The 21,524-nt window shown below is 57.4% G+C and overlaps 1 protein-coding gene across 4 annotated transcripts in view; it reads left to right on the top strand.

Annotated features, from left to right (window-relative positions):
* Window positions 1–6,423: 6,423 nt before the first annotated feature.
* BCAR1 (BCAR1 scaffold protein, Cas family member) overlaps window positions 6,424–21,524 on the top strand; it is a 39,447-nt gene continuing 24,346 nt past the window's right edge. Inside the window, exon 1 of one of the 4 annotated variants that reach the window (XM_027618881.2) lies at window positions 6,424–6,986. In XM_027618881.2, the coding sequence (XP_027474682.1) occupies window positions 6,975–6,986 (12 nt within the window). In that variant the 5' untranslated portion in view covers window positions 6,424–6,974. Of the gene's footprint in view, window positions 6,987–19,446; window positions 19,679–21,524 lie in introns of those variants that run through there. The other 3 variants (XM_027618880.2, XM_027618878.2, XM_027618879.2) reach the window with 3 other exon arrangements.

The following is a 21,524-nucleotide window of genomic DNA, read 5'->3' on the forward strand; positions in this document are numbered from 1 at the left end:
GCTCTGGGAACTCGCACTGGTGACCTCAATGTGGCAACAGCTCTTTCGGGCTCTTTACTAATTTAGAGAATGTGTACTATTCAAGCGGGTGGCTTCATCCCCGGATTCAGAAACACAACGCCCTGGGGATTGTTTCCAGTGGACAGTGAAATTCCACTTGTCACAGTCACTGAGAATGCAGGCCTGTTCCTGGAAGGGGCTCTGGTCTCTGGGTGTTTACAAACATCCTAGAAGACCAGGAGGCTGGCGGCCAGGGCCCTTGGAGCCAGCCGAGGTGGGAGCCTGGGTTCTGCCCAGCTCAGCTGTCCCGTTCTGGGAGCCCTTGGCAAGTCCCTTCCCCTCTGCCTCCTGTCTGCTGGGGGTGGGGCAGGGGGCAGCGACCGGGCGGCAGGATCTGCATGGGACTGACTGCAGGGCCTTACTCTGCTGGCTGCTTGCTTGCATCTCCTGGGTGTCAGGCCCTAGAATGTCTGGGGGAGCCCCTCCACGGTGGCTTGCATTTCCTAGGACTTGGCAATTGCATGTTCCCCTCACAAACTGTTATTAAAAAAAAAAAAAGAAAAAAGAAATTACCAAAGAACAGGCAAATTCTTAGAGACAGAAGGTGGAATGGTGGTTGCCAGGGGCTGGAGAAGGAGGAGATGGGGAGTTATGGTTTAATGGAGACATTTTGTTTGGGATTTTTTTTTTTTAAGATTTTTATTTTATTTATCAGAGAGAGGGAGAGAGAGCTCCCAAGCTGGGGAAGCTGCAGGCAGAGGGAGAAGCAGGCTCCCTTCTGAGCAAGGAGCCCGATGTGGGACTCAATCCCAGGACTCTGGGATCATGACATGAGCTGAAGGCAGATGCTTAACTGACTGAGCCACCCAGGCGTCCCTGGGATATTTCTGTTTGGGACAATGAGAAAGTTCTAGAGATGGATAATAATGATGGTTATACAACACTGTGCATGAACTTCATGTCGCTGAATTGTACACTTAAAAATAATTAAAATGGGGGGGCACCTGGGTGGCTTAAAGACTACTTAAATAAATAAGCTTAAAAAAAACAGTTAAAATGGTGAGTTTCATGTTATATATGTTTTACCACCATTTAAAAAAGTGTATACTGTTAAAAAAATGCCCAAGTAATGATGTTCATTTGAAAAACATTGGAAAATAGAGAAAATAATTTTAATTACACTGAAACCCCATTCCCTCCTCCAAAAACAGTCTCCTAGGGCGCCTGGGTGGCTCAGATGGGTAAGCGTCTGCCTTCGGCTCAGGTCATGATCCCAGGGTCCTGGGATCGAGTCCCGCATCAGGCTCCCTGCTCCTTGGGAGCCTGCTTCTCCCTCTGCCTCTCTCTCTCTCTCTCTGTCTCTCATGAATAAATAAATAAAAAGTTTTAAAAAAACCAAAAACAAAAACAAAAACAGTCTCCTATAAAATCCTAATCCATGAAGACAGATAAAACCCTACTTATTAATCAACCTCCCAATAGGCCCCTCTAAATATCACAAATGGTGAACAAAATCTCACCCCCACCCCAAGATAGCCACAGCTGATACTGTGCTATCTACCCTTCCACATTTTTTCCCAACGCAAATATATGACATAAATATAAATATGTGAATTTTTATGAAAATAGGATCTGACCATACTTATTCAGGAAGCCTATTTTTCTTCCCTTAACAGTATATTATAAATGTATTCCCATGTCACTCTCTATCATTGGTGGTGATGCCCAGGATGGGATTCTATCATGTAAGTATTCCACGATTTAAGTGGAGCCTGTTACTGAATATGTAAGTCGTTCCCATGTTAATAAGGAGAGCTGCAAGTGATAGCCTTTCCATGTATATCTTTGGCTACTCATGAGTGCATTTTTAAAGATAAATTCCTGGAATTTCAGGGTCAAGGAGTCCCTGCCTGTTGGGGTTTTGTGCCTTGTCTTGCCAGATGGTATGCAGGAGCCATAGGTCATTTATAGCTATTCCCACGAACAGCAAGAGGTGCCACGTGAGCTGAGTAAGAGGATTTCTGCCCTGGCCAAACTCAGCCATCGCCAGGATTCAGGCCGTAGGGCCCAGATGGGGAGCAGTCTGGGGGGCCAGGGGTCCTCCCGTACACATCTGAATCCCCGGAATCTATGATTAGGTTACATTACAAGGCAAAAGGGGTTCTGCAGCTCTGATTAAATTAAGGATCTGGAGATGGAGAGGTTGTCCTGGATTACCTGAATGGACCCACGGTAGTCACAAGGTTCTTTTAAGAGGGAGTTGGGAGGGCCAGAGTCAGAGAGGATGGGAGGATGGAAGCAGAGGTCGGAGTGATGCAGGGCCCCAAGCCAAGGGATGCAGGCGGTCTTGAGAAGCTGAAAAAGGCAAGGGAAGCTGTCCTCCCCTAGAGCCTCCAGAAGGAAGGTAGCCCTGCCAGCCAGTTTTGGACTTTCAGCCTCCAGAAGTGTAGGATAAGAAGTTCATATTGTTGTAAGCCACTAAGTGTGTAGGAATTTGTTCCAGCATCAGTAGGAAACTAACACATCTATCTCCCTCCTGCCACCAGGTCCTGAAGCCTCCTTGTCTAGGGCACAATGGTCTCCCTCTTTAGCCAGTCACCTGATGACGTGCACATCACCCCCTGTCCTAACCAGGTGCTTCTCAGGCAGAGCATACAGAAGGTTCTGTGAATGGGGGAGAGACAAGGAAGTGCCCTGCCCTAGCCCCTAGGGCCCACCCTCGAGGAGACTGTGGAATTACCCTCAAGGATACTGGAACCTGGACTTGCTTAAGGTCACAGGATAAGTCTGAAGTGATGCCAAGACGGAACCCCAAGGTCTCACCTGGTGGGCTAGTGGGTTCCCCATCCACTTCACTAAGCCGAGCGTCTCTTTCTGTGCCAGGCTGACATGCAGTCCCTGGGAGAGGTAGTCATTCACACTTTGGAGTAAGAAAGGACCTCTAGTCTGGGTACTCCCCCACCCGCCAATGTGGTGTTACTACAGAGTAGTAGAACTCAACTCTTAGGTTGAAAACCAGGCTTGGGGTGGTAGTTCCTGGTCTCATCTACTCCAGAGCTTACAGGGTCCCATTGGCCACCCCCAACCCTAAAAGGTCTCCTTCAAACAAGCTCAGATCTTGCTCTCCGTAGGAAGCTGCTTAACCTAAGTGCCTGGCTCATGCGTGTGGCCATGATGGTCCCTGCTGTTTACAAAGCAAGGGTTCTTGCCAGGTCCAGTGCCCCAAACTTTCCCAGAGTCATTCAATAGAATCCTCTCAACCACCCAGGAAGTATTAACCTCCCATTTCACAGACGAGGAAACAGACCCCCAGACAGATTAACTCATGCATATGCACAAAATGATCCAGGTGCAAGCAGCAGAGCAGGACTCAAACCAGGTAATCTGACTCTGGAGCCAAGAGCTGCCTGGGGTTGGCCTGTGGAAGCATTTTGTTTGGCTCACTCAGTCAACGTTTCAAAAGCCAGCTATTTTATAAAAACAATCTGGATTTCTACATTCTCTTGAAAAATCTGATGCACCAACTGAAAGAACTCCCTATCGCCAAAGCATGGTCAATACATGCAAGAAAATAAAGTAGTATTGGATTATAATCCAAGGTATAAAATGAATATCCACGAGTTCATACTGATATAAATAAATGAAGAAGAGAGAAATTTCCCACAGAAGAATTCCAAATGTTTTTATGTAGATATTCTGCCTTCAGGAAATGGAGCATAAATCCTCATTCCTTCCAAAGAGGACAGAATAGAAAACCTGACAGACACTGTGTCAGCCACGTGATCAAGGTCAACATAATAGTGATAAGTTGTCCCGTTGACAGTGTCTATCCTTGATATGTGGTGAGAATGACATTTTACCTCTGAGGTCATCCCAAAAATCCATAACCCCAGTCTAACCATGAGAAAAACACTAGGCAAATCCCAGTTGAGGGACATTCCACAAAATCCCTGACCAATATTCATCAGAACTGCCAAGGTCATCAAAAGCAAGGAAAGTCTGAGAAATGGCCCCAGCCCAGCAGCGCCTAAGGAGACATGACAGCTAAGTGTAATGTGGGATTCTCGACGGGATCTTGGAACAGGAAAAGAACAAGGACAGTGGGGGCAAACTAAGGCAGTCTGAACAGAGTGTGAACATTGGCTAATGAGGATGTTATCAATGTCACTTCCTCATTGGTGACAAAAGCACAATGCTAATGTAGGATTATCACACGGCGCCCACAAGTGCCCTGAAAGGCTCACTGTGCACTCCTGGGCCAGGAGTCCCTCTGTTAGAGAGGTCCATGGTTACCCTGGGTGGGGGTGGGGAGAAGGAGCCACCTCCCAGGCCTCTCTGCCTTCTAGACGTGGCAAGATCCAGGGGACAGAGGCCTGGGTGTCCAGAGACCTGACTATGAAGCTTGTCTCTGTCCAGAATTACTCTGTGGCCAGGTCCAAATTCCTTTCCCTCCCAGTGCCAGGAACAGCAATAACCATTGTCTCCCTAGGGCCCTGGTTGGCCCTCAAGGATCCTCTCGGGGTGCTGGCAACTGCTCAGGGAACCCAGCTGTTGCTTCTCATGTGAATTACTAGTCGTGAGGCCCCCAGAGCCTGTCCTCTGTGGGACTGAGTCATCCTGGGATCATTTGCCTACTGGGGAATGGAGGATGCAGTTGTGGGGGGGGTACAACCCCCTACCCAAGGTGCTGGGTCTCTGCCTTGGAGTAAGTGAGGCTCTGGCCAGGCATCCCTCTTCCTGTGCTAAGGGATGAGTTAGTGACACCCTCCCCGAATAAGCAGCTGGAAGTCATTGTTGGGGGCCAGATGGAGACAAAGACTAGATAGTTTGGAGGTCATGACCCCAGCTGCACCCCTCCCCTGGGTTTCCATTTCCCTATACCCAGGGGTGTGGAGGGTGGAGAACTGCTAGCCCCGTTCTGGCCTGGGCACCTGGAGAAGGGGCTGATGCAAGAGGACACAGAAACAGTGGGCGAAAAGAATCCAGCCAAAGAAGGGGAGAAGGGAGGAGGAGGAGCCTGGACTCAGTGAGGGAGGGGCCAGGGTGGCCGTGGGGGCCTCTGAGACAGCGCGCGCATGTGGCTGGGAGCCCAGGCGCCAGGCTGAGCTGCTGCCCCCAGCTCGGGAGCCCCAGTGCCGGCTGGACGCGGGCGGGTGGGCACGGGCAGGGCTGCCTGCCAGACACACACACAGAGCGCTCTTTGAGGAGGTGGCAGCTGTCGGCCCAGACCCCCTCTGTTTGCTGGGGCCCTGCCTGCTCCCTCCAACAATGCCTTACCGAACACTGGGGCTGGGGAAACTGAGGCGCATAACTGACAATGCCCATTCAAGGGGGCAGGCAACACTGCTTAGGTGGAACAGGAAAGGACCCCAGCTCATCAGTCCTAAAATTGGGACTTGGGCCTCATAGCAGGCCTCGATTTCCCCCCTTTCTTTCACATCTAGTACCCCTCTCATTGCTGGGGACCACTGTTAGGACTCTCCCCAGGAGCATCCTAGAGAAAGACCAAGGCAGCCCCACCTCTTGGGGAAGAAGGCTGGAAAGCCTTCTAAACCCCAGTGGATGACCTGCCAACGGGGGGTTTTGAGGCCTGGGGAGCTGGGGCCTGATCTAAGTCTCCGAGAAAGCTCACCTCATCCGTACTTCCTCCCCTCTGTTCAATAACCTGAGGACTTCTGGCACTGCACACATGACGGATGAAAGAACCTGTAGCCCTGGGCGCTTGCCCCTACAGATGTCTTAGAGGGCTGGAGCTCTGTCCCCCAGGTCCTGCCATGAACCACATTTGCTGCCAGCCAGCCTCATGGAGCCAGCTTTACCTTTCCTCCATGGAGGGGTTGGGGGGCAGTTGTGCTGATCTCCCTGGACTGACCCGGCCCCTAAACCTTGTGTTCACTCATCCTTCCTGGGTGGTAGCAGCCCTTTCTCTGGGAAACAGAGGGAACAGGGACAGGCGGTATATGATGAGTGGCAGACCAGAGTGGTCAGACTCCTGGTTCTGCCTTCTGGTTGCTGAGGGATTTCAGAGCCTCAGTTTATTAAATGTAACATGAGAAGAGGAAGGCCCACCTGGCAGGGGGTGGGAAATTAGGGCGCACGGGTATGGGCCGCTATCTGTGGACACCATGGCAGATGTGGAACAGCTGAAGAAATTGGGGATGTTTAACCTTGGGGAAGAAAGGCTGGGGCCGCGAAGGCCAGTCTTCCAGCGTCGGAGGGCTGGCCCTTGGCGCTGGGTGGCCTGGCTGTGGGTGGCCCTTGAGTGGGGGTTACGGGGAGGCAGGATCCTCCCTAAAAGCCAGTCCAGCTCTATCTGTCAGCTCTATTTGTCGGATGACCCTAACGCGCTAGGCTGTTCCCAGGCAGTCGGGAGCTCCCCACCACCGAGGGAGGGGCCGCGGGGGAGGGCAGAGCAGGCGGAGGAGGTCTGGGCAGCGCAGCGGGAGGGGTGCCCGGGTCTCTGGGCTTTCAGCGGGAGGAGCGGGGAGGGTTTCTAGGAGCCCTGCGAGGCTGACCTGCAATCGCCTTCAGACACAAGGACTGGGAGCCCCGCCAGACCACAGGGCAGGCGCCCAGCATCCTGGGCTGGGCAATGTGGGGGGTGGGGGCTCTGGTTTCCAGAACCCGGTGGGAGAACAGGAGATAGTGCGACTCGAGGTGGCCCTTGAAGGTTGGGTAAAGGGTGGAGACCCAGCCTCCTCGCCGCGTTGGGCCGACAGAAAAATGCCGCGGTCCGGGGTCCTCGCCTTTAACGCGGCCCCCAGGGAGGAGACGGGAGGGGGAGGGGCGGTGCGGCGCATGCGCGGCGCGGGCTGGAGCCGCCGGACAGTCCGGCCGCCGGGAGCGCGCAGGAGCCGGCGGGGAACCCCGAGAGCGCCGGGACCCCGCGCGGGGGGCTCTGAGCGGCGCGGCAGACCGGAGCCCCCAGCCTGCCGGCGCCGCTGCCCGCCCGGGGCCCGGGAGCGGAGGCCAAGATGTCCGTGCCGGTGAGTACCGCCCGCCGGCCGGGACCCCGGGTCTGCCGCCCCCGGCCGGGCCTGAGACCTCGCGCCGCCCGCTGCAGGCCCAATGCCGCGGGGGGCCCCGGGCTGGGGGCGGGGGTCACCCCACCTGGGCCTTCCCGGACCCGGCATGGATGGGGGTTAGCGTGGGGGCTGCTTCTCTGCCCCTGCCTTTCTGTGCACCCTCTCACGGGAGCCGGCTCGGTCTGGGTTCCGTGCTGTCCCCTCCGGGACCCCCCCCCCTAGGACGGGAGGCTTGGCAGGGGCCTTTGTTGGCCCCGGGAAGCTCCTGGGACGGCCGGGCCAGGCCAGAGTCCGTGCTGCCCCGCGGAACCCCCTCCCCCCACCAGGATGGCCAGGCCTAGTGGGGAGAGGTCTGTGTCGCTCGCCGGGAGGCCCCCTCCAGGATGGCTGGGCCGGGTGAAGGGGGGAGGTCTGTGCTGCCCCCAGGAAGCCACCTGGGGTAGCTGCCCAGTTGTGCTCCAGGGACGTCCCCGCGATGGCCCAGGCCTGGGGCCGGGGGTGTGTCTCTCCCGGGACAGCCCACCCCCAGGACGGCCTGGCGGAGTGGGATCTGTGCCTACCCCCAGGAAGGCTGATTCGCTCACTTTCCCGGGAAGTTTTCCTCTGGGTGCCGGGCCGGCCCTTTCCTCCCTCCTAGCCCTGGGGGCTTCTCGCCTGTCACTCCCTCCTCCTGGCCCAGCCAGGCAGGCTTGGCCAGCTCCCAGGCCATCATGGCTCCACACTTAGGCCTGCATCTGGAGGCATCGGGGCGCCTCCTAAGGGTAGCAGGTGATCCTGGCCACCCCCAGTCACCAGGCCTCAGGTGCAGGTCCCTGCCCGCTTTACAGATGGACAGACTGAGGTAGGGGCCCACATCCTGCGTCCTGCCCGGAAGGGGCTCCATCGCAGGCTGGGCCATCTGTGGCTTTCAGCCATTGATTCTCTGCTGACTTAGGGTCTTTTCCCTCTGACGGGAAGGGGGCAGTGGGCCGGAGTGCCTGCCCACCTGACTGCCTTCCTGGGACTGCGCCTCACTCCTAGCCCCATTCTTAGGGTGAAGCAGACAGTGGGGGCTTCCTGGCAGAGCAGTGGCCTCTTAATGAACCACCATGGAGTGTGTGGAGATTGCAGGAGGTGCTGTGTAAGTGCAGAGCGTTGTTATTATGGAATCAGAGACCCCAGGTCCTGCCGCCTCCAGAGCGGTAATGCAGAGTTACAGATGCAAAAAGTACGGCTTCCAGACTGTGCTGAGGTGAACTCCACCCGCCCCCCATGTGTTCGGGTTCAGAGCATAAATGCCTCATCTTTAGAAAGACAGAAAGAAGACAGAAAATGCCTGTCTTCTCTCCTGCTCTGCTGTCCTGCGAAGCTCTGGATCTTTTCTGGCCCAGGGCATCAAGGGACCTGCCCTGACCCTGTGGGCCCTGGCTGGAGGGGAAGTGGACCGTCAGCCTGCTTGAGGGCCTGGGGCTTTAGGGCAATAGTGAATGGGGAATGTGACTCAGGCCACATCACAAGCTGGATGGGGCTCAGTTTGGGAGGTCTGGGCTTGATTTGGTTTGGTTGTCCACAGTCATAGCAGAGGTCTGGACCTAGAGTTAGGGTGGCAGCCAGACCCCTTGCTTTACAGGACTTTGGGCAGCCTTCCTGGGCTCTGTACCTCAGTGGCCCCAACTGTAAGGAGAGAGGTATGGCAGAGGGGTGGGTCTGACTTGGGCACTGCTGTGGACACCTGCGAGAAGACCTGGAGCTGTGGTCTGCACGGTGGGTCCCCTCCACTGCTATAGCTCCAAGTCACTCCCCACACTCCGGCCTACAGCCGTGGCCCTTGGGGGTTCTGCCGGGGGTGGACAGAGGCCTCACCATCTGCCCCTAGTGGCTGGGCTGTCAGAGTACCCCAGCTCTCTCCTGGGACCTTGGGCAGTGTATGATCTGGTGGGGCTGGGAGGAGAGGTTCATTTTTGGAGCTGCTGTGAAATGTTCTGAAAATTGCTTTCCTGTGCTTGTGAGTGGTGAGGCCCCTCGGAGGCTTCCAGGCTGAGCTGCCTCCTTAAGCCCTGCTCTTGGAACCCAGAGTGGTGACTGCCCATGTGGTACTCAGGATGTGTTTGGGTTTTAAGCATACCCGTTCATTTGGGCATCCTTTTCCTGGATGGGGCTGACGCAGGCACTTTGGCCCATAGAAATTACAAGATGCTTCCAAATGGAATGGGCGGTGGTGGCAGGGAGAGAAGAGGTTGGGATGGGCCAGGTTGAGCTAGGAGTGACTTCCTCTTAGAGCAGGGTCCTGTGCGGGGGATTAGCTGATCTCACTCTGATATTTGACCCTTATGGGCTCTGGGGCCCACAGAGTCATCCCTAGTCTCTGCTCAGTTGCTCCTCCTTGCCTGAGCTGAGGGAGGTGCTACATAGCACCTGGAGATTTACTTCCTGGCCGTTCCCTGACATTGGCCTTCTTCTTGGGCATGGCCATCTGGCACCCCAGGCCTGTCTCTTCCCTCCGGTCAGGCAGGGAGCATTTGAAAGGAAACCCGCCGTGCCACCCCCCTGAGGCCCCTGGTGGGCATTGGCATGATTCGTGTTTAGGAGCGACAAGATGCTCACTGCCCCCTGGCGCTGTCAGGCAGGAGGCCAGCTTCCAGCTTGTGGAGAAGTCCCCTGATGTCTGTTCCTGCCACTCATTTTCTGTCTGTGAAATGGACCCTGCCCTGCTAGCCTCTCTGCTCCTTCTTATTTTATTTATTCATTTTAATTTAATTTATTTTTTATTTTCCTTTTTAAAATTATTACTATCTTTCCCTCTGCTCCTTTACTGATTGACGGTGGGTCCTTTCAAGGAGTGAAGGCGCTGCTGTGTGTGCCAGGAGCTGGGCGCTGGGCTTCACAGGCTGTGGAGGACCTGTGTCTTGCCAGGGTTGCATGGCCACTGAGAGACGAAGTCGGGGCGGGAGCCCGGTCTGGCAGGATGCAGAGCCGGAAAGTGAGCGTCATCCTGCATGGCCTCTCTAATTGTGGGGGCTGCGGCCTGTTGAGCTGTCCATAGAGGCCAAGGCTGGCTGCTGAGAGACTGACCCTCTGCTTGTGGCTTTTCAAGTATGAGTTTGTGTAACCCCTTCGGTACCCTGGGGAGATAAGGCAGCCGGGACTCGGAGAGGCCAGGCTGCTTGCGCCGGCTCTGCGGCAGGGTGGGTCTAGCCCGGTGAGGCCCCAGCCATGGTTGGTGGAGATCAGTGGACCAGGTGTGGCACCTGGTTGCACCTCCACCAGCGATCCCAGGAACCAGGGGTGGCTGGTTCTATGCCAGCCGGCACTGTGATGGGACGGCTGGCCAGGAAGCCAGGAGGCTCTGCCCTGGGCTCACTGCTGGGCTCACTGCTCCAGGCTGTGGACGGCTGAGGCCCGATGGAACGGGCTCAGAAGAGTACAGTGGGGAGAGGCAAGGTCCTCGTCCAAAGTCCTCCGTTCGGTCTCCACAGCACCTGGTTTGCCCCTCCTCCCACCTGGCCTTGGTTCTGCCTGGCCCTCCCTCTGCAGGAAGTGATCTCTGGCCACTGCCTCGCTCACCAGGTCACTCCTGCTCACCCGTGCTCACCCTCAAGTGCTCAGGCAGAGGGCACCGTTCTGCACAGCCCTCCCGGGGCTCGCATCTGTGATTGTGTGTTTATTGCTGGGGTTGTTTGGTTGCCGTCAGGCTCCCTCACCAGGCCGCAGGCTTCCTCCGGGTAGGTCTCAGGCCTGCTTGGCTCCTGTCTGCCTCATTGCCCTAGCTTGCCCAGGCTGCCTGCTGAGCATGTGGCACGGGGAGTGCAGAGGAACCCCTGTGGACAGACAGCCGGGTCCCCATGCAGAGAGCCTGGCATCTCAGCTGCTGTCCTGGAAGCCTGGTTGTGGGCTGAGTGGGGGTTCCCAGAGAGGCTGCTTCGGGATGGGGAGGACTTTTGGTGGGTTGAGGGCAAGGGCTCTAGAATGAATCATGCTGGCTAGTCTACACCTTGAGCTGTTACTGAAGCTCTCTGAGCCTGTCTCCCCATCTGTATTACGGGGAGGTTAACAGCACTAACTCGTGGAGTTTTGTGAGAACTTGGCAAGGGTTGCAGAAGGCTCTTAGTAAGAGGCTAATAAGTCATAGCAGTTCCTTCAGTTGGGGTTATGATCTTTTCCTGCAGCACTGGCTAGTGCAGTGGCCGAGACCCACTCCTGACTTGGGGCAGGGTGATCAGCTCTCTGTGGCCTGCCCAATCTTCCCCCAGTGGCCCTTTCTTGATGGTTGGTGTGTTTCCCGCTAAGGCCTTAGCATAGGATGACCCTAGACCCTCGCCTGCCCCACCTTGCCAACAGGACCCCTGCCTCTTGAGCTTTGGATGGGCAGGTACTTGTCCTCACCCCACCGACATACAGTGTCCTCCATTAGGGCCACCAGCTGGCCCACCGTGCTCCAGGCCAGGTGGACATGCCCTGCACTGAGTGCCCCCAGGAGTGGGTACAGAATTGCAGGCAGTGGAAGCCCTGGGACCCTGCACACTGTCCTCGGGTATGATCTGCAGCAGCCTGCTCAGTAAGGGAATAGCCCCTCTACAAGAAGGAGGCACTTTTGGGGGGGCTCAAGCCTGTGAGTGAGGCAAGTGGGCCACAAGGGCAGCACCCACTGAGCCCCACTTCCCACCTCCAGTCATGAGGCTGTGTTCCCTAGGTCAAGGGTGCCTGGGATCCTGCCCCTCCCCCCACCCCCCCATGTCAGTGGGTCACCTTCACCACTGGGTCACCTTCACCTCCCCAGCCTTTGACTTGGGCTTTGTCACAGCTGCCTGCTTTGATTTCATCCTGGTCAAACCCCATTGTTTCTTTGGTTTACTCTTAGTCACTGTTTGCCAGGTCATTTTCTCCCTCTTTTCAAGAAAAGAAAACTGTCTGGGGACAGGTTGGGGACTGTGGTAGAGGTGGTGTTGGATGCCTGCTCTGGCCAGATTGATGGTCACAAGTTGCAGCTCTAAAATTAATCCCTTCTCTAAAGAAGATTAGAGGCTGAGGGGTGCTTTTCAGTCATCTAAATTTATTATTTAAACTCCTCCAAGTTCCAAGAAGGATTTGAAGCAGATTATAGTGAAAGACACAAATAGTCTGGGATTATCAAAAGATCCAGAACTATGTAATGTATGGGGAAGGTAGACGTACATAACTTTAAGCTTCCTGACAGCCAGGGCAAAAAGGGTAACATGGTGGGTTTAGGATTGCAATATCTATTTTTGTATTCTTAATTCCATGTATTTTTTCCTCTGTGCTTTGTTTTATTTTTACCAGTGAGACTTTTTATTAAAGAATTTTACATTTATTGAAATGGACAGATGTTAGATGAGTTTTGACTAATGCAGACCCCATGTCACCATCAATCAAGGCAAGATACATCTCCATCATCTCAGAAAGTTTGAAAGTGTCCCTTTTGCAGTCACCTGTCTCCAACCCTCTGTAAGGTGGCCAGCATTCTGAGTTCTTGCATTGTGGCTTAGTTTATTTATCTTAGAACACACTAGCAGGAGCATGTTGGGGGAGGGGCAGAGGGAGAGAGAATCCCAGGCAGACCCTCTGCTGAACAGAGCCCAACGGGGCTGGGCCTCATGACCCTGACATCATGACTTGAGCCCCAAACCAAGAGTCGGATGCTGCACCGACAGAGCCACCCAGGCGCCCCTGTTCTTGAGCTTTCTGTAAGTGGAAGCACATAGTGATGTGCTCTTTGAGGTCTGGCTTCTTTCATTCAGCATAACAGTTTTGAGATTTTCATCCATGCAGTGTGTATCAAGAGTTCTTTTTTCTCTGCTCTGTTGAGTAGTGTTCTATTTATGAATATGAAATTATGTACTTAGCCCTTCTCTTGCTGATGGATATCTGTCTCTGGTTTTGTTCGCTGTGTATTTTTAGGTACTGGAACACACTGGCGTTGTTGGTGGTGTAACACTCCATTTCAGTATTTTATAAGACCCGATATCCAAGCACGTGTGCTTTGAGGCATGCCTAGAGAGTTGTCTGCGCTTCCAGATCCTGGGTCCCCCCAAGTTACATCTTGTTCAGGAAGTGGTGTGACCACACACCCTTCTATTCAGCCCTGCGCATGTATCTGGGGTTTGTGTTCCCTCTTTCTAGGTTCCTCAAGAGGTGAAGTGTCTTAGGTTTTGGAGTCAGCCGTGTTTATCCAGTCCATTGCAGAGGTCCTGGCAGGGGGACGCCTGTAGGAGAGCAGGAGGTAGGAGAGTATGGAGCCTTACCTGTATGCTGCCCCCATCGCTCCACCCTCTCAGGTCTGGACAGATTCTTGGGCTCACTCTTTGTCCCGAGACACCGCACTGGGCAGATACTCCGGGCTGCTCCGCTTTAACTCTGGGGAGCCCCAGCCTGGTGGACAACCCCTGCCCACCCAAGGAATGGGGGGAGGTTGCTTGAGAATCATTCCCTGCATCCAGGGCACTGCACACGGAGGGAGTTGGCGAGCCTGTGCTATTTTTACTAATCTTTACCGTTGTTTTTTCTATATAATGAGCCTGGTAGGAGATTTGCTCATCTGCTTAAATGCCACCTCTTCAGAGAGGACCCCACCCCACCCCAGCACCTTGTTTGAATTAGCCCCTGCCATCGCCTGTGGTCTGCTGCATTCTCCTCCAGAGCTCTCCTCCCCACAGGCGGTCCGTGTCTGTTTGTGGCCCCCCCCCCGCCCCCCGCCCCCGGACCCGTTTTCATGGCAGCTGGGTCCTGGTAGTGATAGGTGCTGAAGGAATGACCGGCACACTGTAATGTGGGTAGTGAGAAACCCCATCACCGGCCCCTCCCCCCATGGCCAGCGCCCCCAGCCTTGGCTGCTAGAGGTAGGGGCAACAGGGCTTCGCAGAGAGATTTTGCCCGAGGGTGTCAGAGGAGGTTTTGTTCCTCTTGTGGTTCAGGGGCTCAGGGAAGCTCAGGGCCCCTGAGCAGGGGCTGGGAGAGTTGGGAGGGCTTAGTGGAGTGCCCAAGGGAGTGCCCCCAGTGCCAGGCCAGGTGCGGCTGCTGTGTGACCGGCAGGTGCATGGGTGTGCTGCTGACACCAGGGTGCCTTTGTCCGCCACGGTCTCCTGGCTGGTGACGAGGCCCGCCCGTCCTTACACTGAGCACGCGCGCCAGCCAAGGCTCCGAAAGGTACGGTGCCGCCAGCCGGAGTCATTAACAGTCTCTGCCCTTGTGCTTGTGGCTTCCAGCTGGGTGAGGACTGGGGTCTAGACGTCCTGGGGCCCCTGGAGCCTTCCTCTGTGGGCCGGAGTAGGGCGAGTGGGATGCCCCAACAGGGCTGTCCGAGGAGGGGGAAGCAGCGGCTCCTTCCTGTGCTCTCACCCTGCTGCCCCCAGAGCCCCCAGGGTCCCCTCCTGTGACTCCACTGCCCCTCACGCCTCTCCCTGCCCACCTACCCCAGCCAATTGGCCTGGCCACGTTGTCTGCCCCTCCTGGGTCTCTGTGGGTGTGAGCACCTGTGTCCCTGCGGAAGGAGGCTTGGGGGGGTGGCAGATGGCATTTGAAGTCATCCCCCTCCAACTGCCCTGCTAGGCTGGGGCTGGTTGCTATGGGGAGAGGCGCGAGCAGATGGCTAGCTGGGGTGGCTTCTTGATCGCACCCTTGTCCCTGCCGGCCCAGGCTGTCAGCCAGGGCTGGGCAGCCACCAGCAGCTAAGCTTTTTCTCTGGGGACAGGGACTTGTCTTCATCCCCCACCGCCAGCCAGGACCTTGCTCCTCTCTCCCCCTGCCCCCATTTCTTCTGCAGCCTCTTCTGCATTCCTCCCCGCCCCCCCCAGTGTTGGGGGGGTGGGGTGGTGAGGATGCAGGGAGAGGTGTTCACCAGCAGAGAAGGCAAGTGTACCTAGGCCCTAACCTTCTCCTTACACACATGGGGGTCCTGGTTGTTGGTCCAAGCCTCCACCCACCTGCCAGCACCCAGGGGGATCCCTTCGGGAGAGGTGGTCTCTGAGGGTGATGGGTTTGAAGGGGTGCAGAGGAGAAAGGGGACTCGGGCCACCCGGAGTCAGCGCCCTGGGGTGTGGCAGGGAGTCTCTGGGAAGTGCTCCAGGGCCCAGCCACGTTCACCAGCTCCAGCCTGGGGCTCTGCTCCTCTCTGAAGCCGGCACCTCCAGGTGCCTGGGCTGCTCTTTAATTTTCCAATTAGAAAAGCAACAAGAATTAGAAGAGTATTCAGTTCCTTCCAGTTCCCAGTCCTTGAAAGAGCCAGAACAGGTAGGGGAGGGAGCTGGGGGCGGGGCATTGCGATTGCTGGGAGCCAGGCCTGGATCTGGGAGGCCAGTCAGCCCTCTGCCCTCACTGGCTGTGTCCCTGCACCTGGCAGTCCCCCCACCTCCCCCCCCAGGGGACCCAGGCACTAGCCCCGGGGGGAGGTAGAAGAAGATGGCAGGCTGAGATTTGGCTCCAGGCTGGTGGGCCGGCCCACCTTCCCACAGTCAGACTCATCATGGATGAATGAACTGCCCTGTTGGTCACTGGTCACTCCATCCTCAGAGAGCAGGGGAAAATGGGAAAGCTCCGTATGTCCGGCAGCTGCAGCATCACCCTAAGAGGACATGCTCTGCACTATTGGGGGTCACCTGGGGTGCTTTCCCGCGGGGACACACCTGGCTCACTGGGCGGGCTGCAGTCGTAGCTCAGTTCCTAGTGGTGTGACCTGGGCACAGCACGTCCCCTCTCTGGGCCTCTGGGGAGTGGAGTTCTGACGGCCGGTGTGCGGGGTTCCAGCCTGTGTGTGGCAGTGGTTCTGGATGTGGCTGGACTCACGTCTTGCCTGGGCCATCCACAGGCTGGCTTCAGCTCGCAGGCTGGTTTTGAGCAGCCAGCCCAGAGGGACGGCGTCAACACCCCGTGGACCTCCAGATACATCCTTTCTTCCTGTCCCCAGGGCGGGCAGCACTCACCTCCGGCCTCAGGAAATCCTTTCCTGCTGCCGCTCCCAGAGCTGGCCATCAGCTGACCCATCCAGCCACGCTCTCGTGCTGCTGGGAAAGGGGCAGCCTGCAGTCACACTGCACAAGCCATTTTAGCCTACTCTTTTCACTTACCATTGTCATAAGCATTTTCTTGCATGATTTTGGCCTTTGAACGTGGCCACCTTGATGGCTGCACAGTGTTCCATGGAGAGGCCATGCTTGTCTAAGCAGTCGCCTACAGTTGGGCCTCTCGGTTGGGCCCCCCTTTTGTTTGCTGTTACAAACGCTGCAACAGACATTGTTGGTCCTAAAGCAAGAATAGTTGTTTGTGCAGCGGGTCTGACCTGAAGAAGACCCAAAAAGCCCAGAGAGTGGGAGCTGGGTCCCGAGCTCTCCTCCCCCATTTAGGGTCTGGGATCAGCAGCAGCCCCCACCCCAGTGGACACTTTAATAGACAGATGGGAACCATTGTCCCCATGTGCTCGTCCCACCATGTTTCCTAGAGACTGCTCCTCTGGGCCCCAGCGGAGGGTTGGTGACATCCCCCCTCCAGACTGTGAGCTGTGAGTCCTCCGCGAGGCAGGAGATGCCAGGCTGCCTCCAGCCAGCAACACCTTCTCCGCCTTCTCCAGGCTCATCCTCACGGCCCTCCTGTTGCCCTGCACTCCGTGTTGGAGTGGTGGTACTGGGCCCCAGTTCTGAACTCAGTTGTGTTTGGGGGAATGCTTGTGTCTCAGCTGCTTGTCCTTTGGGGTCTCTGAGTGCCACAGCTTCTTTGGCTTTCTGAGCCCTGGTGCCCCTGCTCCTTCCCTTCCTGGAGCCCCACCTGTCTAGCAGCCCCGTCCTCCCTTCCCTGGCCACCAGCTCTGATCCTTTTGTGGCTGGGAGCCTATAGGATGGGGCAAGGGGCCGTAAACTGGGTCTCAACCTCTTCATCAGGAGAGTGGGGCTAATCATGAAGCCTGTTTTGTAGGATCACTGTGGGCATGAAATGGGCACATGGTCATAGAGCCCTAGGTCCAGGACCAGCATGGGGGCTGTATCACTGCCAGAGCTTCTTGGCACTGAGGGTCTGCTTCTCCACACACCCCAGCCAGAGCCTGCCCAGTGGGTGCCCCTCCCCCCATCTACCTGCAGGCCTGGGAGGGGGCATTCCTCTCCCCTTCCGACTGTCCTTCCATCACAGTGGGGCACAGATCCTAGGGCCTTGATTACAAAGCGGAAATGCCATTCTGGGAGGCACAGGCTTGGGGAGTGGGAGGGAGTTTTAAGTGGAAAAGGAGCAAATTTTTGAAATGCCTCCGCCTGAGCCGGGGTGGTGGTGGGGGGTGTCCCCTCCCCCGCCTGCCCGCCCACACCAGCAACCCCGCCTCTAGTGCTGCTTTAATCCGGAGCCAGAGTCGGGAGGGTCTCCTGTTCCCTTGGCCCCAGCCAGCCGCCTCCTCTCTCGCAAGGCCAGCTAGGATGGAGCAGGGCCAGCCCGCTGAGGGCCAAGCCTTTTGTGTCCCCGCCCCCCCACCCACCCCAGACCTGCCTGCACACCGGCAGGCAGGGTTCTGCTTGGCTCTGAAAGCCTGGTATCCCCGGAGTGGAGACCCCGGAAAACCTAAGGACTCCCTCTAGCATCCAGCACAGACACATTCTCACACATGGCCCAGCTGGTTCCAATCTGCTTCCTTGGAACCTCGGGTGCTAGCTGGGCCAAGGACAGGGTCAGCGTTTAGGAGGGGCTGGGCCCACAGCTCCATGCCTGACTTTGGGGCAGAGACATTGGGAACAGCAGGAGGGGATGCCTTAGGTAGTTTTTCCCTGACCACAGGCGCCTCTTGTGGGGAAGTGGGCAGTTTAAGAGCAATGAGGGGACCAGTCTTGGGGAGAGCATAGGGTGGCAGCTAGTTGCCCCATTCCTTCTTGAGGACTCTGGGTCACAAATCCCACTGCTCCTTGCTTCCCCCTCCCTCCAGGCCAGGAGTTCTGTCTAGTGGGTCCCTGTGAGTTCTTCTGAAGCGGGGAGAACTAGGAATCTGATTTAAAAAAAAAAAAAAAGATTTTAAGTAATCTCTACACCCAATGTGGGGCTCGAACTCACAACCCCGAGATTAAGAGTTGCATGCTCTACCGACTGAGCCAGCTAGGTGCCCCAAGGAATGTGATTTTTAACAAGCTGTCCAGGGGCCCCGAGCCCAACCCCTTCGTTTTACAGATGGGAGAGGGCTGAGGTGGCCAGCGACTGAGTCAGCTGAGCCCTGGGTGTCAGGTATGTGCTTCAGGTGTAGGGGCAGCTGTGGGTCCGCCTTGGGCTTGTATATATTTTATAGGCCGTGCCTAGGGTTCCCTGCAGGGCACAGCCAGGTCTGACCCACCGCTTCCCTGGCATTGTGAGCTGCCTGATGGTGTCTGTAAGCTGAGCAAGTGGTCCAGGATGATAGCTGAGGATCCTGGAGATAAGGCACTGCACAGTCTGGTTCTGGAGCAGCTTCTATCCTAGACATCTCTACAGACCATTGTGCAACCCTGGACATGCTCAGGGACTCTGACACACCCTGATTGTGCTGTGTGGGGTGACGGTCACTGACCTGCAGCCTAGGGAGGGGGGCTCCCTAGAATCAAGGTGCTCTCCACTCAGTTTCCCTGTGGTGCTTCTTCCTTCCCTCTCATTCCTGGCAACCTCCCACCCCCACGTTGTTGGGCATGGTGTTAGGCCTGGACAGGACTGACTGAGGGATTAGGGTGGGAGCAGAGCTCCTAGGGCAGAACCGAGACCATGGGGGGACGCTTCAGGGTCGCTTGGTTCAATTCAGTGGAGAAGGTGGGAGATGGTGAGCCCCTTGACCCTGGATAGGCCAGAGCCTCAGGCATGTCTGGTGGAACAGGGTGAGCCCTGAGGCTCTGTGCCTCTTGGATTAGGGGCCCTGTTGGAGTTCCCAGCCTCCCTGCCTTGAGTCTTCATTTCCTGGGGCTTTCAGGGTAGGCCTGACCAGAGTTGGTGAGGTGGTCGTTTTTAGTTTTCTACCAGCTATTCTATGCCCCTTCCCTGTTACTTCTAGATTCAGATCCGGATCAGACGGCCCTATGGACACGTGCGTAATGGCCAGGGTTTGGTGGGCGGTGAAGGCAGAAGTCGACTTGAGGCTAGCGTTTTGGGGGCTGCATGGGGCTGCAGCAGCCCATGTTGGAGGGGCGTAATCCCGGCAGTCTTCCCAGAAGAGGGGGCATTTGTTTAGTCCTTGAGGAGGGACGCATTCTCGTCCTTGATGGAGGGCGGGGGACGTGCATTTGGAGAAAAGGTGATATCCGCCGTGCCAGCCTCGAAGGCTAGTAGCTTGAGTCTGGTGCCGGGGGGTGGGGGTGGGGGTGGGGGTGGGGGTGGGGGGGTTAGGGGCGGTCCCACTGGGCGGTGCGCGCCCGCGCCCCCCAGGGCCGGCCGGCGGCTCATTTGCATGGGGAGCCACAGTGGCCAATGGGCGCGCGCGGCCGGGCATGCTGGGAGCCGGGCTGGGCCGGCCGGGCCGCGGCGGCGGCGGCTGCGGCGGCGGGCGGAGCGACGTGGGACCTTCTCTGGGCGGTGGTGGCGGCCGCAAGCGTGGTGGCTGAAGCGGTTGGACCCACACCGGGACCCGGGCGGCTGCGGCCTTCTCGGAGCCCCGAGGGCGCGCGGCGCGGGCAGCTTGTTGTGTGCCCCTGCGGGGAGGCGGCGCCCCAGGCCGGCCGGACACGATGAACTACCTGGTGAGTGCGGCCGACGCGGCCCGGGTCCGGGAGCGCGGGGCGGGGTCCGTGCTCCTGCGAGCGCCGGCTGGCGTCCGCGTACCGGCTTCGAGGCGGTCCCGGGGCGGGCTGGGCGGTCCCTAGCTTGAAAGAGTTAAATGAGTGGCATTTCCTGCCGGACCTGCGCGTCCTGGGAACCGCTGGCTGCTGGAGCCTCCGCGGGGCCGCCACCAGGCAGGGGTCCGAGGTTCTGGAACCCCTCTCCCGCTGTGGCGGGGGCGCCCGGAGGCGAGGTCTGCGGAGGATCCCAGAGCCTGCGTGCCCACGGGGCGGTTAGAAGGGCGGGACTCAGGGGCCGCTCGCCGGCAGGAAAGTTCCTGAATCCGGGAAAGTTGCTGGCCAGAGTCCCGCTCTCCCCCTGCGGGCCGCCGCCTGCTGGGTGACCTTGGGCCTGCGAGATCCGTCTCCGAGCCTCAGTTTCCTCAGCTATAGGGACAGGTCCGAGATTCCTTGGACCGTGAACTTCCAGGACGCGGGGTGGTGGTCCATCCTTGGTCCCTGTGTGTGTTTTGGAGTGGGGAGCTGCCCCTCCCCGCCCCCAGGCTAGGGGTTGAGCGAACAAGTGCGTGGTGACAGAGGAGGTGTTGGTGCTGCGGCGGGAGCCAATCCTGGGTCTGTTAATGATTCACCCCCGGCCTGTCTGCGCTGGATTCCAGGCCTGGGGGCAGGCGCTTTTCCGCCTTTACCTACCCTGGTTGCAAATACTGAGGTAGGAGCCAGATCTTGGCGGCGGGAGTCCAGGGCTGCACCGTGACCCTGGGTCCCAGCGTTTGAGGTCCCAGCGCGTGGAGCTGGGGGGAGGAGCAGGCCCGCCACTCGGGGGTCTCCCAGAGTGCCCAGCCCCTCAGTGCTGCGGGAAGCATAGCTCAGAGCAGTACTGAAGGAGTCGGAGAAGTTGAGACTTGCTGAGGGCTGGGGTGCTTGGGGTCCATGGGCCGGTTAGTGCTTGGGGAGATTTTGGGGTCTTGAATCCCAGACTGGGGGTAGTGGCTCACTTGTCAGTCTTGCGGACACGGAGCTTCTTTTTCCCTACCCTACCACGAGGGTCTAGGCTGGGAGGCACTCTCCCCGTTTGCCAGGACTCTTCTGCAGATTTCAGCCAGGCTGGGACATGTTCCTCATCCTTCTGGGCCAAGGGACACGTCCTATGCCCATTTCCTCTCCTGGCTGGAGAGCTGATGATGTGGGGTCCTGGGGTGGCAGGGCTGATGGGCCTAGAAGAGCAGGTGTGTGCTGGGTGCTGGGAGGAGCTTGCTGGCATGCCCTCCTGGCAGCAGCACCCGCTACCCGCCTGCCCCGGGCAACGAAGGGGCCCTGTGGGAACAGGGTGGAGGCAGGGCAGTGCCAGGTTCTGCTGGGACAGTCACCCTTAATTCCAGGAGGAGACCTGGAGCCTCTGGCCATTACAGTTTGTGCTGAGCCAGGGTGTGAAGGCTTCGGGCTGCTAGGACCATCTCCTCAGGCCTGGACAGGGGATCGAAGTAAGGTCAGTGCCACTAGGGCATCCTGAGCAGGAAAGGCCCCTGAGACAGCTGCTCTCCCTGTTGTCATACAGATAGGGAGACTGAGGCACAGAGAGGGACAGGTACTTGTTCACACGGGATTGAATTCAGAACTTAGTCTCCCGGTACAGCGCCATGCACTGCCTCACGTGTGCTCTACCCACCCCACCCCACCCCCGGATTGGGAGTGCTCTGGGCCTTGGGGTGCTGCCCTGCTCTACTGGCGGCCAGCTTGGTGGGGTTCTTCTGGGTCCAGGATGGCACTTTTGTGGTCCCCTCGTGGCATCCATTGTTCCAGGAGTTCT

The sequence above is a fragment of the Zalophus californianus genome, chromosome 17, assembly GCF_009762305.2.
Source record: "Zalophus californianus isolate mZalCal1 chromosome 17, mZalCal1.pri.v2, whole genome shotgun sequence".
Lineage (NCBI taxonomy): Eukaryota > Metazoa > Chordata > Mammalia > Carnivora > Otariidae > Zalophus > Zalophus californianus.